Below are 17,254 nucleotides of genomic sequence, written 5' to 3'. Positions count from 1 at the left end.
TCCCTCACTGCTGACATTGCAGGAACATCTTGATGGTCAGCTGACTTTCTTCTCTATAACTTCATCTTGAACTCCTATTATTCTGCCCTTAATTTCTCTAAGCAGGATTAATGCTCTACTCTTTCTTAACCCCTTAATGACCGGACCGTTTTTCAATTTTCTTACCCTTAATGACAATGGCTATTTTTACATTTCTGCAGTGTTTGTGTTTAGCTGTAATTTTCCTCTTACTCATTTACTGTACCCATACATATTATATACCGTTTTTCTCGCCATTAAATGGACTTTCTAAGGATACCATTATTTTCATCATATCTTATAATTTCCTATAAAAAAAATATAAAATATGAGGAAAAAATTGAAAAAAACACACTTTTTCTAACTTTGACCCCCAAAATCTGTTACACATCTACAATCACCAAAAAACACCTATGCTAAATAGTTTCTAAATTTTGTCCTGAGTTTAGAAATACCCAATGTTTACATGTTCTTTACTTTTTTTGCAAGTTATAGGGCCATAAATACAAGTAGCACTTTGCTATTTCCAAACAACTTTTTTTCAAAATTAGCGCTAGTTACATTGGAACCCTGATATCTGTCAGGAATACCTGAATATCCCTTGACATGTATATATTTTTTTTTAGAAGACAACCCAAAGTATTGATCTAGGCCCATTTTGGTATATTTCATGCCACCATTTCACCGCCAAATGTCATCAAATAAAAAAAAAAAGTTCACTTTTTCACAAATTTTGTCACAAACTTTAGGTTTCCCACTGAAATTATTTACAAACAGCTTCTGCAATTAAGGCACAAATGGTTGTAAATGCTTCTTTGGGATCCCCTTTGTTCAGAAATAGCAGACTTATATGGCTTTGGGGTTGCTTTTTGGTAAGTAGAAGGCCGCTAAATGCTGCTGCGCACCACACGTAAATTATGCCCAGCAGTTAAGGGGTTAAATTAGGTAGCTTGTAGGGAGCTTGCAGGGTTAATTTTAGCTTTAGGGTAGAGATCAGCCTCCCACCTGACACATCCCACCCCCTGATCCCTCCCAAACAGTTCTCTTCCCTCCCCCACCCCACAATTGTCCCCGCCATCTTAAGTACTGGCAGAAAGTCTGCCAGTACTAAATAAAAGGAGTTTTTATTTTTTTTTAATAAAAAAAAATAAAATGTTTTAGCTGTGATGGACTCCTGCCTTAGCCCCAACCTCCATGATCCCCCCCCCCAGCAATCTAAAGCTCTCCCCTACCTAATTGCCGCCATCTTGGGTACTGGCAGCTGTCTGCCAGTACCCAATTTGCCCCCCAAAAAAGTGTTTTTATTATTATTTTTTATTACCAATTTATTTTTTTCTGTAGTGTAGCAGCCCCCCACAATACCCCAACCCCCTCCCCCTCCCAGATCCTCATATATATATATTTTCCCCCCTCTTCCCACTCATTGGTGTCAGTGTGGGTAGGTAATCGCGCGCATGCGCGCCCCCGCACGCTCCCGGCACCCGGCGTGCACATTGCACTTACAGGAGCCGGATGCCGGGTAGCGATGGGCCGCCCACCCGCCTCCCAGTTGCGCTCCCACCCACCAACGAACCGGCCGCATCGCTACCGGTGCAGAGAGGGCCACAGAGTGGCTCTCTCTGCATCGGATGCTTTCTAAGGGTATTGCAGGATGCCTCAATATCGAGGCATCACTGCAATACCCTGAGAGCTGCTGGAAGCGATTGCGATCGCTTCCAGCACTCTCTTAGACAAGTGACGTACCAGGTACGTCCATTGTCACTAACTGCAAGTTTTTGCAGGACGTACCTGGTACGTCACTTGTCATTAAGGGGTTAAAACCCAAAACATCTGTTTTCCACTTTTAATACCCTTCTCCACCCACCATACATCCTATTATCATTTTTTCTCAGCTCAAGATTTTTTAAGCCATTTCAACAACAAAATCAATTACATCTGAAATAAAATAATCTCTAAACATACTACCAGTTTCTAACGGCTAGATTTAGAATTTTGTCGGTAACGACACGCGTAGCTAACGCTGGCTTTTTTTTCCCCGCACCTTTTAAATACCGCTGGTATTTAGAGTTCACAGAATGGCTGCGTTAGGCACCAAAAAGGGAGCGTAGAGCATATTTACCGCCACTACAACTCTAAATACCAGCGGTGCTTACGGAAGCGGCCAGCTTCAAAAACGTGCTCGTGCACGATTCCCCTGGGCTGAAAAAAAACCTAACACCTGCAAAAAAGCAGCGTTCAGCTCCTAACGCAGCCCCATTGTTTCCTATGGGAAAACACTTCCTATGTCTGCACCTAACACCCTAACGTGTACCCTGAGTCTAAACTCCCCTTACCTTACACTTATTAACCCCTAATCTGCTGCCCCCGCTATCGCTGACACCTGTATATTTTTTTAACCCCTAATCTGCCGCTCAGTACACCACCGCAACCTACATTATCCCTATGTACCCCTAATCTGCTGCCCCTAACACCGCCGACCCCTATATTATATTTATTAACCCCTAATCTGCCCCCCACAACGTCGCCGCCAGCTACCTACAATGACCTCACCGCTACTATAATAAATGTATTAACCCCTAATCCGCCTCACTCCTGCCTCAATAACCCTATAATAAATAGTATTAACCCCTAATCTGCCCTCCCTAACATCGCTGACACCTAACTTCAAGTATTAACCCCTATTCTGCCGACCGAACCTGTCCACTACTCTATTAAATGTATTAACCCCTAAATCTAAGTCTAACCCTAACACTAACACCCCCCTAAATTAAATATAATTTTAATCTAACAAAATAAATTAACTCTTATTAAATAAATTAATCCTATTTAAAGCTAAATACTTACCTGTAAAATAAACCCTAATATAGCTACAATATAACTAATTATTATATTGTAGCTATTTTAGGATTAATATTTATTTTACAGGCAACTTTGTAATTATTTTAAGCAGGTACAATATCTATTAAATAGTTAATAACTATTTAATAGCTACCTAGTTGAAATAATTACAAAATTACCTGTAAAATAAATCCTAACCTAAGTTACAATTCAACCTAACACTACACTATCAATAAATAAATTAAATAAAATACCTACAATTATCTACAATTAAACCTAACACTACACTATCAATAAATTAATTACATACAATACCTACAAATAAATACAATTAAATAAACTAACTAAAGTACAAAAAATAAAAAAAGATCTAAGTTACAAAAAATAAAAAAATATTACAACAATTTTAAGCTAATTGCACCTACTCTAAGCCCCCTAATAAAATAACAAAGCCCCCCAAAATTAAAAAATGCCCTACCCTATTCTAAAATTAAAATAGAAAAGCTCTTTTACCTTACCAGCCCTTAAAAGGGCCTTTTGCGGGGCATGCCCCAAAGAAAACAGCTCTTTTGCCTGTAAAAAATAACATACAATACCCCCCCCAACATTACAACCCACCACAACATACCCCTAATCTAACCCAAACCCCCCTTAAATAAACCTAACACTAAGCCCCTGAAGATCATCCTACCTTATCTTCACCACGCCGGGTATCACTGATCCGTCCAGGCTCCGAAGTCTTCATCCAAGCCCAAGCGGGGGCTGAAGATGTCCATGATCCGGCTGAAGTCTTGGCCCAAGCTGGGGCTGAAGATGTCCATGATCCGGCTGAAGTCTTGGCCCAAGCGGGGGCTGAAGATGTCCATGATCCGGCTGAAGTCTTGGCCCAAGCGGGGGCTGAAGATGTCCATAATGCGGCTGAAGTCTTGATCCAAGCGGGAGCTGAAGAGGTCCATGATCTGGCTGAAGTCTTCTATCAAGCGGCATCTTCAATCTTCTTTCTTCCGGATCCATCTTCATCCCGCCGACGCGGAACATCCGTCTTCACCGACGACTTCCCGATGAATGACGGTTCCTTTAAGGGACGTCATCCAAGATGGCATCCCTCAAATTCCGATTGGCTGATAGGATTCTATCAGCCAATCAAAATTAAGGTAGGAAAATTCTTATTGGCTGATGGAATCAGCCAATCAGATTCAAGTTCAATCCGATTGGCTGATCCAATCAGCCAATCAGATTGAGCTCGCATTCTATTGGCTGTTCCGATCAGCCAATAGAATGCGAGCTCAATCTGATTGGCTGATCCAATCAGCCAATCGAATTGAACTTGAATCTGATTGGCTGATTCAATCAGCCAATCAGAATTTTCCTACCTTAATTCCGATTGGCTGATAGAATCCTATCAGCCAATCGGAATTCGAGGGACGCCATCTTGGATGACGTCCCTTAAAGGAACCGTCATTCATCGGGAAATCGTCGGCGAAGACAGATGTTCCGCGTCGGCAGGATGAAGATGGATCTGGAAGAAAGAAGATTGAAGATGCCGCTTGATAGAAGACTTCAGCCGGATCATGGACCTCTTCAGCTCCTGCTTGGATCAAAACTTCAGCAGGATCATGGACATCTTCAGCCCCAGCTTGGGCCAAGACTTCAGCTGGATCATGGACATCTTCAGCCCCCGCTTGGGCTTGGATGAAGACTTCGGAGCCTGGACGGATCGGTGATACCCGGCGTGGTGAAGATAAGGTAGGATGATCTTCAGGGGCTTAGTGTTAGGTTTATTTAAGGGGGTTTGGGTTAGATTAGGGGTATGTGGGTGGTGGGTTGTAATTTTGGGGGGGTATTGTATGTTATTTTTACAGGCAAAAGAGCTGTTTTCTTTGGGGCATGCCCCGCAAAAGGCCCTTTTAAGGGCTGGTAAGGTAAAAGAGCTTTTCTATTTTAATTTTAGAATAGGGTAGGGCATTTTTTTTTTATTTTGGGGGGCTTTGTTATTTTATTAGGGGGCTTAGAGTAGGTGTAATTATCTTAAAATTGTTGTAATATTTTTCTAATGTTTGTAAATTATTTTTTTATTTTTTGTAACTTAGTTCTTTTTTTATTTTTTGTACTTTAGTTAGTTTATTTAATTGTATTTATTTGTAGGTATTTTATGTAATTAATTTATTGATAGTGTAGTGTTAGGTTTAATTGTAGTTATTTGTAGGTATTTTATGTAACTAATTTATTGATAGTGTAGTGTTAGGTTTAATTGTAACTTAGGTTAGGATTTATTTTACAGGTAATTTTGTAATTATTTTAACTAGGTAGCTATTAAATAGTTCTTAACTATTTAATAGCTATTGTACCTGGTTAAAATAAATACAAAGTTGCCTGTAAAATAAATATAAACCCTAAAATAGTTACAATATAATTATAATTTATATTGTAGCTATATTAGGGTTTATTTTACAGGTAAGTATTTAGCTTTAAATAGGATTAATTTATTTAATACGAGTTAATTTATTTTGTTAGAATAAAATTATATTTAACTTAGGGGGGTGTAAGTGTTAGGGTTAGACTTAGCTTTAGGGGTTAATAAATTTAATAGAGTAGCGGTGAGGTCCGGTCGGCAGATTAGGGGTTAATACTTGAAGTTAGGTGTCGGTGATGTTAGGGAGGGCAGATTAGTGGTTAATACTATTTATTATAGGGTTAGTGAGGCGGATTAGGGGTTAATAACTTTATTATAGTAGCGGTGAGGTCCGGTCGGCAGATTAGGGGTTAATAATTGTAGGTAAGGTAACAGCGACATTGTGGGGGGCAGATTAGGGGTTAATAAATATAATATAGGGGTCGGCGGTGTTAGGGGCAGCAGATTATGGGTACATAAGTATAACGTAGGTGGCGGCGGTGTGCGGTCGGCAGATTAGGGGTTAAAAAAATTAATAGAGTGGCGGCGATGTGGGGGGCCTCGGTTTAGGGGTGCATAGGTACTTTATGGGTGTTAGTGTACTTTAGAGCACAGTAGTTAAAAGCTTTATGAACCGGCGTTAGCCCAGAAAGCTCTTAACTCCTGGCTTTTCTCTGCGGCTGGAGTTTTGTCGTTAGATTTCTAACGCTCACTTCAGCCAAGACTCTAAATACCAGCGTTAGAAAGATCCCATTGAAAAGATAGGATACGCAAATGGCATAGGGGGATCTGCGGTATGGAAAAGTCGCGGCTGGAAAGTGAGCGTTAGACCCTTTCCTGACTGACTCTAAATACCAGCGGTAGCCCAAAACCAGCGTTAGGAGCCTCTAACGCTGGTTTTGATGGCTAACGCCAAACTCTAAATCTAGGCGTAAGTTAGTTTGCTCCTGTTACAGAGGAAGAAATTTCTATATAGATAGAAGACATTTTTTATCTAGAAATTTATTTCTGCTTCTCGCATCACTACCTGTCCCCTTGAGCCTATCCCTCACAAGTACAGCCCTCCCTCTCTCCTACTCTTATTCCAATCCTTACATATATTTTCAATCTCTCCCTTAGCATTTAAACATGCAGTAGTCACACATCCTCAGAAAACCTTCTGTCGATCCAACATCCCCATCCAACCATCACCATTTTTCGCTACTCCCCCTTGCTTCAAAACTTCTGGAAAGGTTTGTATATTAACGTTTATCAAATTTCCTAACATTAAACTCCCATCTAGATCCATTAAAATCAACACTATTGTTGAACACCGTCTCTTGCTCCAATCCCTCCGATATTTCAACATCTGCGAAACAGCCCTCTTGTGGTTCTCCTCCTATCTGTCTAACTATATGTTTAGTGTAGCCTTTTCTGGTGCATCCTCTTACCCTTTATCGCTTTCTGTTGTGGTAACATAAGGCACTGTCCTTAGTCCCCTTCTCTCTTCAAATGTATATGTCATGCTTAGTTTCCTTGATAAAGTCTCATGGGTTTCAATATCAATTGTTTGATGATGATAACCAAATCTACATTTCTGCACCAGACCCTTCCTTGTAAACATGTGTCACTATCTGTCTTTCTAATATTTCACCCTAGATGTCTTCTAAAACTAAATTCCTTACCCCCTCTTTCTTCCAAAATCTCTCTCCCCCAACTTCTTATAGCTGTTGAAAATAACATAATTACCCAAAAACTGCATGGCCAATGTTTTGGTGTCACACATGACTCAGATCTTTCCTTTACTCCCTACATCCAGTTTTTGGCAAATGTCTGCCGTTTCCACATTAAAAAACCTCTCCACAATTCACCACTTCCTCACAAAAGACACAACTAAGATTTTAATACAATCTCTCATCATCTCCTATCTTGACTATTGTAACAACATCCTCACTGGTCTTCCAAGCTGCCGTCTATCTCTTTTATTATCCATAATGAATGCCTCTGCCAGGTTGATCTTCCTTACATGTTGCTCCTTATCTCCTGCACCTCTCTGCCAATTTGTTCATTAGCTTCCGTTGGGCATACCTGGCACACCCGGTACATATGCCTATGTCAACAATTTTTACCTGGGATGTTTGAGATTTCTCCCTCTGAACATCCTACACAGTCATAGCAGCAGGTCGCATACACTTTCCCAGGAGCTTTTCTGTAGCCAGGAGCACACATTTCATTACACATAGAGTTATGTTCCTAAGGGAAATCATAAGAGAAAATTAAGATGAGTTCTCTTTTTTTTATTCCCTCTTTTTCCCCAAGCACTCACCTAGATTACGAGTTTTGCGTTAGGGTAAAAAAAGCAGCATTAAGAGGTCCTAACGCTGCTTTTTCACTAGCGCTGGTATTACGAGTTTCTGTAATGCAACAAAAATATCCATCTCTGCTCAAATCATTAACGTCAACCCAGACCCAGTAGTTAACCATAACCATATACCGCGAACAAAAACATCCATAAAATCACTACACAATATTTATTTTTAAGATTTTATATTTTCAGGTCAAAATAGAATGGATCAAAGTTACGAGATCTTGGGTGTTTGGAAAAAAAAACATACAAATCCATTTTCCATTGACTTAATGTAAGGAAAGTGGGTGCAGTAATTGCTCATATGACACTTGCTTAAACTTGTGTTGCCTTTAAGAGAGTGTGAGCATAAGACACTTGCACTGACTTGTGTGACTTTGCCTTTAAGAGAGTGAAAGCATTGCACTAACTTGGGTGACTTTGCCTTTAAGAGAGTGTGCCTTTAACAGAGTAAAAGACATTAATTAACTTCAAGTAGATGACACTGAATTTTGCTAAGTCATGCTACAAGTGGTAAGCAACCGATGGATGCTGATGATAAGAAGTCAAAACCCAGACAGAACAAGGGTGTAACCTTGGCAGGGGTCACTTACTGACATTAAGGAACACATTGGTATAGGGGCAAATGCCATGGTAATATTGTTAATTATTATTAAGTGCAATAGGCTAAGTAAGATTGTTTGCAATAGGCTAAGTAATAAAGCCATTATTGATGTTTAGCTATTAATTATATCTATAGAAAGATTGTTAAAACCATTATTGAGAGTTGACAAAAGTAACTGCATAAGACCACATAACAGGCAGAAAAACATGTTTGTTTGAAACTAAAGATGACGGCATTGCAGTTTAGGAATACGTCAGAGATAGTACCTGAGTATGCCCTGATAAGCTTGGTTGAGGCTAAAGACAGACTGGCCAGATGTCTTGGGCCAGGGCCAATCTCAGAGGGTGCGGTCTCAGGATCTGTGGAGTTGCGCCAAAACTGTTACACAAGTGAACAGTATAAAGAGGGGTACATCTGGGCAATCTGGTCAGTGAGTTGTCTGATTGTGTATTGATTGTCATGTCTGATGTCTGATGTCTGAGCCAGTCTGAATATTTGTGGTGTGTGTATTTGAGTGTATTTTTGGGACCCATGGATGGACGCATCCTCGGTGTTGTTTCCCGCTGATCGCCTGTTTTTCTCCTGGTCCAAAGATTGCCCAGATGTCCCCTCCCATTGCGCCCCAGAAGCGGCAGGATAGGATGATGCAAACAGAGATCACGGTGATGTAGTAATTTGTTTGTTTAAAACTAGCTAGACTTGTTTTAGTGGTAATACAACATAAGATTATTATCAGTCGTTGCGCAGGCAACTAAATGTAACGGAGAACTGTATAGATAATTGTATCTAGAATTGTTTAAAACTAGCTAGACTTGTTTTAGTGGTAATACAACATAAGATTGTTATCAGTCGTTGCGCAGGCAACTAAATGTAACTGAAAACTGTATAGATAATTGTATCTAGAATTGTTTAAAACTAGCTAGACTTGTTTTAGTGGTAATACAACATAAGATTGTTATCAGTCGTTGCGCAGGCAACTAAATGTAACTGAAAACTGTATAGATAGTTGTATCTAGAATTGTTTATATAAGCATTGCAATTGCATAGAGTGTTATAAGTATGAATAGTGGTTTGTGGTATTTTGTTTCCATGATTATGTTGCAGAATAAACCATCATTGTTATTATAAGATTGTGAAAACCTGTGTAATGTGTCAGTCATTTCCTTGCTGAAAAGTGATATATATGATAACATCATATCCTGACAAAAAGAATCACATAACATTATTGGCGTAGTCGGTCGGCAGGATACATAATTGTTTATCACTTGAGCAAATAAACTGACAGTTTTCTTACTGAATGTGCAGAGCTGATAGACGCAGCTCCGATCGAAAGTGAAACCCCTTTTGTAGATAAAAAAAAAATAAGCCAGAAAAATATATAGCTGTATCTTGCACGGTCAGGAGTATAAATATATATGTTTCTGGATTAGTTAGAATTGAATTGTTAATTCCTCAAATGAGCCATGAAAGCTGTGTAAATAAACAGATATTTCATGGACATAGTCACAATTGTCACCTTGGAATGAAATTAATTGATATTGCACAGGTATATACATATTAACGTATATTGTTACTGTTACTGTGAATTTATTGATTGATGTCAGCAATAATTGAAGGTATTATGAAAATGTTTAGGAAGAAAGCACAAACGGTTCCCCCTTCACGGCCTCAAAATATTGCGGCTTGGAATGGGACCCCATATCAGGAACTAGCAGGGGAAGTCTTGTCTGGGACTGACCTCAAAGATAACGCTGAATTTTTTGACAAAACAGAACCTTGTGAAGTGTTGAATAAATTACAGAATGTAAAAGTTAAGACAGATTCAGACACAGAAAGGTTACATAAGAAATTATGGGTGTTATTACAGGCATACAGAAAGACACACGAGCAGTTAGGGGAAGCTGTAGAGCAGACAGTGTGCCTGCAGAGTCAGAATAAATTGTTATTAAAAAAGAGCCAGTGTTATGAAGATGTAGCTCAACAGGCTGTGGTTAAGGTAGCCAGGGCCAAAATAAAGCGGAAGGGTGGTAGGTTGAGCAAAAGTAAGTTACAATCAGTATTACAGAGCAGGGCCAGATGGGACCCTGGGGGGTGGGATAAAACTTTGCAGAAATGGAAGGTCCATTTGGGAAAAGCAGTAAATGTACTGAATGACAGATCCATCACTGACAGTGAAATCTCACTGTCCAGAATGATGGGCACACAGGAGTACATTGAGCATCATGCTCAACATGCTGTGGTAACGTTTTGGGAAACTAGCCCTGAGGGGAAAATGTCCCTAGTTGATTCCCAAACAAAGTCCACTGGAAAAGGATACCAATACCTGGATGGGACAAAAAGGGCCAGTGCCCCTGAAGTCCCAGGGCCAGGGTTGGACTTGCTTTCGTTGGAGGACCTGGAGTAATATTTCCAGGGCCCATACGAAACAGGCCAAGCTCCAGTATCAGTTGATTGATACTGGAGTGGAGGCAACTTAGATTTATTAGGGGGGGGTGAGACTATAGAAGTAAAACAAGCAGGGGTGGTATTGAAAGTAGGAAGTCTCCCTAAGCAGTGATGTTTTGTTTTAATTGTACCCATCCCAGAGTATTTAATTAGCATAGATGTATTAAAAGGGGAGTTACAATGTAGTGAATGTAGTCAAGGATAGGGAGCAATGATTGGCTGCATGTGCCTGCGGGCAAGTGCTATTTACGGAATTAATTTGAAGTATGTTTCCTTCCTAGATTCTTGTTGACAGGGCTGTTATTGTAACCGGTGCTCTGTTGGGACTCCTTTTGGCCGCATGCGTAAGCCAAGCACTGATGAGCCAGAGGATGAAACGTGAGGTGTCCGGTGCCAGCTATCACACCTTCTATGAGGGAAGCATGACCGTTCCGTATTGCACAACCTGGGCATCCTGCTCCATCCCATTTACCTTTCATGACGACGTAACCTGTTTGACCAAAAATGAATATGGAAGTTGGATGTTCCTTACCAAGCGGGAAAGGGTGGTATTTGAACTATCAGAAGAAGAGACAATTACCTGTGACATCCCTTCCTCCACTGTACATTGTGTAACTAAAGATTTTTGTTCTGCTGCAGTGACCAGGGAAGACTGTAAGGAGTCTAAGGAGGATGAGAGCTGGACAATTGTTTTACAGGATGAGAACTTAATATTTGAACTGCAAGAAGGGGTTGGGTTGATTTGTGAAAATCCCAGTATGCCTTCCACTTCCCCAAAACTAAAAGTGGGGATTCAGGAACGCATTTTAGGTTGTAAAACATCCACTGATACACAGGTTCGTGCTGTAATGTTAAACATATCATACACTGATGGGGAACCAGAGGGTCTGACATATGTGTGTAAATATACAGGAAAAGAGTCATCTGAACCTCTTTTAATGTATATCAGGAGACCTGTAATGGATGGGAAATTATTAAACAACCGACACAAGGGAAAGAGGGACCATGCACGGCGTCATTTAGGCTCCCTGCATGCCTCCTCATGGGAACTTGATAATACCTTTGTAAAAACTGCCAAAGATGTGTTTAATGTGACAAATGTTCAGGGACCATGTTGGGTATGTGGGTTTGTGCCTCACGGGCAGACTAGGGGTTACCCTTATCTAGGTGTATCTTTAACCATGAGTATGCTTGCCGATATGATTGGGAATAAGACTGTGTGGAATTTTACAGGTCTTAACACACCAGGTAGGGATGACTTGCTGGATAAGTTGCATCTAGCTAACAATGTGACTACAGGTGCTATTATGTTTCAAAATCTAGATGGGGAGATATATAGTACTAATAACCTAACCCAGCTACCTGACATGATAATGTTAATGTATAACATAGGACGGCTAGTTAAAAATAGGACAGGGGTATTCAACATTAAACTGAAATTTTATGACTTCTCATATTTGACTTATGCCCATGAGAAATGGAAGACTAAGTTTGGTGAGCCCAGAGACCTTATTAAAGACTGGTACCAGCTTAATAGGGAAACACTAGCAGGTAACACACGGACTAAGGATGGGAGGAAGCGATTGAATAGGATATGTCCTCCTTTTGTTAAACTGCCAGTGGGATATTATTGGTTGTGTGGGGGGTGGGCAGTAAAGGTAATACCTTGCACCCATTATGGCCCATGCTTTTTAGGATATATATTCCCTGCTTTTAACATAACCACCACGCTTCCACCACCTATATTGCATAGAACACGAAGATACCTTGACCTGGACAAAATACACAATGGAGTTAAAATTAGTGAAGGTATGCGCCTGCTTGCAACATTTGTCCCTCATTATGGGGCTGCTACAGCCCTCACTAGATTAAATACGCTAGCTGATTTAGTGGATGAAGCTTTTAATGTAACTAGAGATGCAATAGAGCTCTTAGCATTAGAACAGGAACAAATTAGGATGGTGGCATTGCAGAATAGAATGGCTCTAGACTATCTCCTAGCTGCAGAAGGAGGAGTTTGCCAGAGAATCCACCAGCAATGCTGTGTGTACATAGAAGACAATACAGGTAAAATCAAACATGACCTACACAGACTAGAAGAAGTGCAAAAGCACATACGTGAGGTACATGATGATTCATTTAGCAAATGGCTTAAAGACTTTGACTGGACTTTTGGACTGGGGGGATGGCTTGGAAGCTTAGGCCAAACTATAGTTAAATGGCTATTAATAAGTCTGGCTTGCTTGTGTGGGATATTCATTATAGTAAAAATGTTTGGATGTTTCTGTAATACATTAGGTAGGATGTGTTTTAAACCAAAAGACAATATTACTTGAGTGTTTTAATTATTAAGGTATGTGTTTAGAAACAAGCAAGGTTTCACATGACCAAGGGGTGGAATGTAAGGAAAGTGGGTGCAGTAATTGCTCATATGACACTTGCTTAAACTTGTGTTGCCTTTAAGAGAGTGTGAGCATAAGACACTTGCACTGACTTGTGTGACTTTGCCTTTAAGAGAGTGAAAGCATTGCACTAACTTGGGTGACTTTGCCTTTAAGAGAGTGTGCCTTTAACAGAGTAAAAGACATTAATTAACTTCAAGTAGATGACACTGAATTTTGCTAAGTCATGCTACAAGTGGTAAGCAACCGATGGATGCTGATGATAAGAAGTCAAAACCCAGACAGAACAAGGGTGTAACCTTGGCAGGGGTCACTTACTGACATTAAGGAACACATTGGTATAGGGGCAAATGCCATGGTAATATTGTTAATTATTATTAAGTGCAATAGGCTAAGTAAGATTGTTTGCAATAGGCTAAGTAATAAAGCCATTATTGATGTTTAGCTATTAATTATATCTATAGAAAGATTGTTAAAACCATTATTGAGAGTTGACAAAAGTAACTGCATAAGACCACATAACAGGCAGAAAAACATGTTTGTTTGAAACTAAAGATGACGGCATTGCAGTTTAGGAATACGTCAGAGATAGTACCTGAGTATGCCCTGATAAGCTTGGTTGAGGCTAAAGACAGACTGGCCAGATGTCTTGGGCCAGGGCCAATCTCAGAGGGTGCGGTCTCAGGATCTGTGGAGTTGCGCCAAAACTGTTACACAAGTGAACAGTATAAAGAGGGGTACATCTGGGCAATCTGGTCAGTGAGTTGTCTGATTGTGTATTGATTGTCATGTCTGATGTCTGATGTCTGAGCCAGTCTGAATATTTGTGGTGTGTGTATTTGAGTGTATTTTTGGGACCCATGGATGGACGCATCCTCGGTGTTGTTTCCCGCTGATCGCCTGTTTTTCTCCTGGTCCAAAGATTGCCCAGATGTCCCCTCCCATTGCGCCCCAGAAGCGGCAGGATAGGATGATGCAAACAGAGATCACGGTGATGTAGTAATTTGTTTGTTTAAAACTAGCTAGACCTTGTTTTAGTGGTAATACAACATAAGATTATTATCAGTCGTTGCGCAGGCAACTAAATGTAACGGAGAACTGTATAGATAATTGTATCTAGAATTGTTTAAAACTAGCTAGACTTGTTTTAGTGGTAATACAACATAAGATTGTTATCAGTCGTTGCGCAGGCAACTAAATGTAACTGAAAACTGTATAGATAATTGTATCTAGAATTGTTTAAAACTAGCTAGACTTGTTTTAGTGGTAATACAACATAAGATTGTTATCAGTCGTTGCGCAGGCAACTAAATGTAACTGAAAACTGTATAGATAGTTGTATCTAGAATTGTTTATATAAGCATTGCAATTGCATAGAGTGTTATAAGTATGAATAGTGGTTTGTGGTATTTTGTTTCCATGATTATGTTGCAGAATAAACCATCATTGTTATTATAAGATTGTGAAAACCTGTGTAATGTGTCAGTCATTTCCTTGCTGAAAAGTGATATATATGATAACATCATATCCTGACAAAAAGAATCACATAACACTTACATAGACAGAAAGGAACATACACTTATATAGTTAAGATTAAAATAGTGATAAAAAACAGTTGGACAGGTTGTAACTTAGTTAGGTAATTCCTTTGACTTGCATTTATATTTCTTTTTGTTGGCGCCTGGTAATTCCTTTGACTTGCCGGTGGCGTCTAGGACAGCTCGTGGGCTATTTAGGCCTCTGTCAGGTAACAACACTTTTACACTGTTTGTAATCACAGGAGTCTGATGACGGGCATCACAGCCCGAAAACGTTTATTCTAATGTGTTTGGAATAAAGCACCTACTTTTGACCACACGGAGAGTGCCTCTGTTCATTTGAACCACTAATACTTATATATATATATACACAAACAACAATCAACATCTAGAACCTCACTTCTCTGATAATCATGATCTTGCAAAGATAAACCTTTCTGCAAAGTATATCAAGAAAATGAAGCATATTAAATAAGAGATGTAAATAATATATTTATTGTAAAATTGATTATATATCTGATTCATGTAAGACCCTTTTTTGCTTTCATGTTCTTTTAAGGATTAACCACATAAAATATAGATTTAATCAGGGACATGAATAAAGAGGACAAATAATATCTTAATTACATTTTTTTTATTATGATGTCATAAAAAAAATAACATAACGTTACAAAAAGTCATATTGATAAATAATAGACATGTGCACGGCTAAAAAATTCGATTCGTTTTCAGTTCGGATTTTGGTTCGGATCGAATCAAATTCGGCAAAATTTGAATGAATTCATTTTGGATTTATTCGGATTTGAATAAATTCGTTTCGGATTTATTCGGATTCGAATAAATTCGTCTGAATTTGGTTCTATTCGGTTCTGAAATTCGCTATGTTTTAGTACACTAACACCCATTTAGTACACTAAGTCACTAACACCCATAAACTACCTATGAACCACTAAACCGAGGCCCCCCCCACATCGCCCTGAGTTCAGCCTGAAAAGGTGGAGGGGTGAAACGCGTAATGTCTTGAACAGACATAGCGTGGAGGACGCCAGCATGGTGAAAGAGCTGTGAAGTTGGCGATACCGATTTCAAGTGTAAAAATTTCGGCAAGTGAAGAGCTGCATTGGCCATATACATCACAGTGAGACACACCGCGGAAGAGATCCGGTCAGGTAATACCCACTGAGTGTGTGAAGATAGTGAAGGTAAGCCGTGCAGCAGTAAGATTGTTGTAATACTACATATGTGATTGGAGCGACTGATAGTTATTTGCCACACATTGACTCTCATATAATTATTTGGAATCCGGTACCGGCTGAGAAACAAAATTACTAAGGGGAATCAAGAACGGCAATTTGTGTATTAACGACCGGAGCGTGTTTTAACACTCAAGTGCCCGGTAGCAGAGATTAACTTTTTATGAGCCGGCTCTAAATCTTTAATATGCTAGCAATAATCACAATCCAGTAGTGCACTACACTTGACTTTTTGTTATTGGCTACTTTTTCAGCATCTGTTTATGGCTGTGGTTTTAATAAATATGTATATGTCCAGCATACCTGTTTAGGATATCATTTCTATTAATATAGTGTGGGTGGTATATGGTGCGGCCTACAATCCACTTTAGCTCTCTAGATTTGGCAGAGGTCTTTCTTTTTAATTTATTATATATATATATATATATATATATATATATATATATATATATATATATATATATATATATATATCATATCTGGCCAAATGGGACAAGCCCAGGCACCATGTCAAGGTCTCTTAAACACACTGGGAACAAATTAAGGGTTCACAGACTTATGTAATCACCCTAGACATACAAAACATGGAAGGGGACTGCACTCTCAGACTGGACTGAGTACACATTATATGATCCTGCAACATGCACAGCCCTGGGTACTCAATAGCACTCACAGGTATCTGTACCATCCCCTAAGTCCAAGGCAGTTAATCCCAGACAAGTCTGGGTGCAAGGCCCATAGGGAAATTTACAAAACAAATTAATACAACACACAGAGAAAGTAGACCACTCACTTGCAAGCTCTCAGCTAAGATTAAAAGCAAAACTGGAAGGGTTAGTTATCGCATCTGGCCAAATGGGACAAGCGTCAAGGTCTCTCCCAAAACCTGGGTCCTTAATACAGCTTAAAATGCAAGCTCTCAATGAATAGCTGAGTGTTTGCAAGTGAGTGCTGCACTTTCTCTGTGTGTTGCAGGGTCATAGGATGTATACCCAGTCCATTCTGAGAGTGCAGTCCCCTTCCGTGTTTTGTATATATATATATGTATATTTTGTGTGTGTATATGTATATATATTTAGACATGTATGTATGTATATATACTGTATATGTTAAAGCCCTTTGCAGACCCTTTTTTGCAGACACCTTATACCATCTATCTTTGCGCCCTTATAACTTTTTTATTATTTTTTAAACTACTTTTATCAGATAGTATTTATAATTTTTAGTGAATTAATTTGTTTAATTCCTTCCCTGAACCCTTTAAGCGAGCTCTCAAGTCGCGCTAACCTGATGAGCATAAATCTCGATTGCGCTTAAGCAAAAGCATTTGCTTAAAACTGATAATATGTGTGCTATTTGCATTGCTCACTAAATAAAAAAAAATATATGATTTCGCTCGCACAACAGGCATTGTACACAG

General features: G+C 39.4%; 2 protein-coding genes across 2 annotated transcripts in view; one reads left to right on the top strand and one right to left on the bottom strand.

Annotated features, from left to right (window-relative positions):
- Positions 1 to 17,254, bottom strand: part of LOC128652725 (vomeronasal type-2 receptor 26-like) — a 132,020-nt gene that overhangs the window by 30,397 nt on the left and 84,369 nt on the right. Inside the window, exon 4 of the mRNA XM_053705656.1 lies at positions 7,357 to 7,480. Coding sequence (XP_053561631.1) covers positions 7,357 to 7,480 — 124 coding nt within the window. The remainder of the gene's footprint in view (positions 1 to 7,356; positions 7,481 to 17,254) is intronic.
- On the top strand, positions 7,937 to 13,873 carry LOC128654724 (uncharacterized). Its single transcript, XM_053708808.1, has 2 exons — positions 7,937 to 8,858; positions 10,923 to 13,873. The coding sequence occupies exons 1-2, from the start codon at positions 8,799 to 8,801 to the stop codon at positions 12,975 to 12,977; spliced, it is 2,115 nt and encodes a 704-aa protein (XP_053564783.1). The 5' UTR covers positions 7,937 to 8,798; the 3' UTR covers positions 12,978 to 13,873.

The sequence above is a fragment of the Bombina bombina genome, chromosome 3, assembly GCF_027579735.1.
Source record: "Bombina bombina isolate aBomBom1 chromosome 3, aBomBom1.pri, whole genome shotgun sequence".
In the NCBI taxonomy this organism is placed as follows: domain Eukaryota; kingdom Metazoa; phylum Chordata; class Amphibia; order Anura; family Bombinatoridae; genus Bombina; species Bombina bombina.
The sequence above is the reverse complement of the archived record's forward strand: the minus strand, read 5'-3'. Positions and strand labels throughout refer to the sequence as shown.

What these genes read in the sequence shown, in the direction of transcription:
- LOC128654724 (XM_053708808.1), top strand. Translation starts at nt 8,799, where the DNA reads ATGTCCCCTCCCATTGCGCCCCAGAAGCGGCAGGATAGGATGATGCAA. An exon ending in TGATGCAAACAGAGATCACG is followed by an intron (nt 8,859 to 10,922) that starts GTGATGTAGTAA and finishes TTTCCTTCCTAG; the next exon opens with ATTCTTGTTGACAGGGCTGT.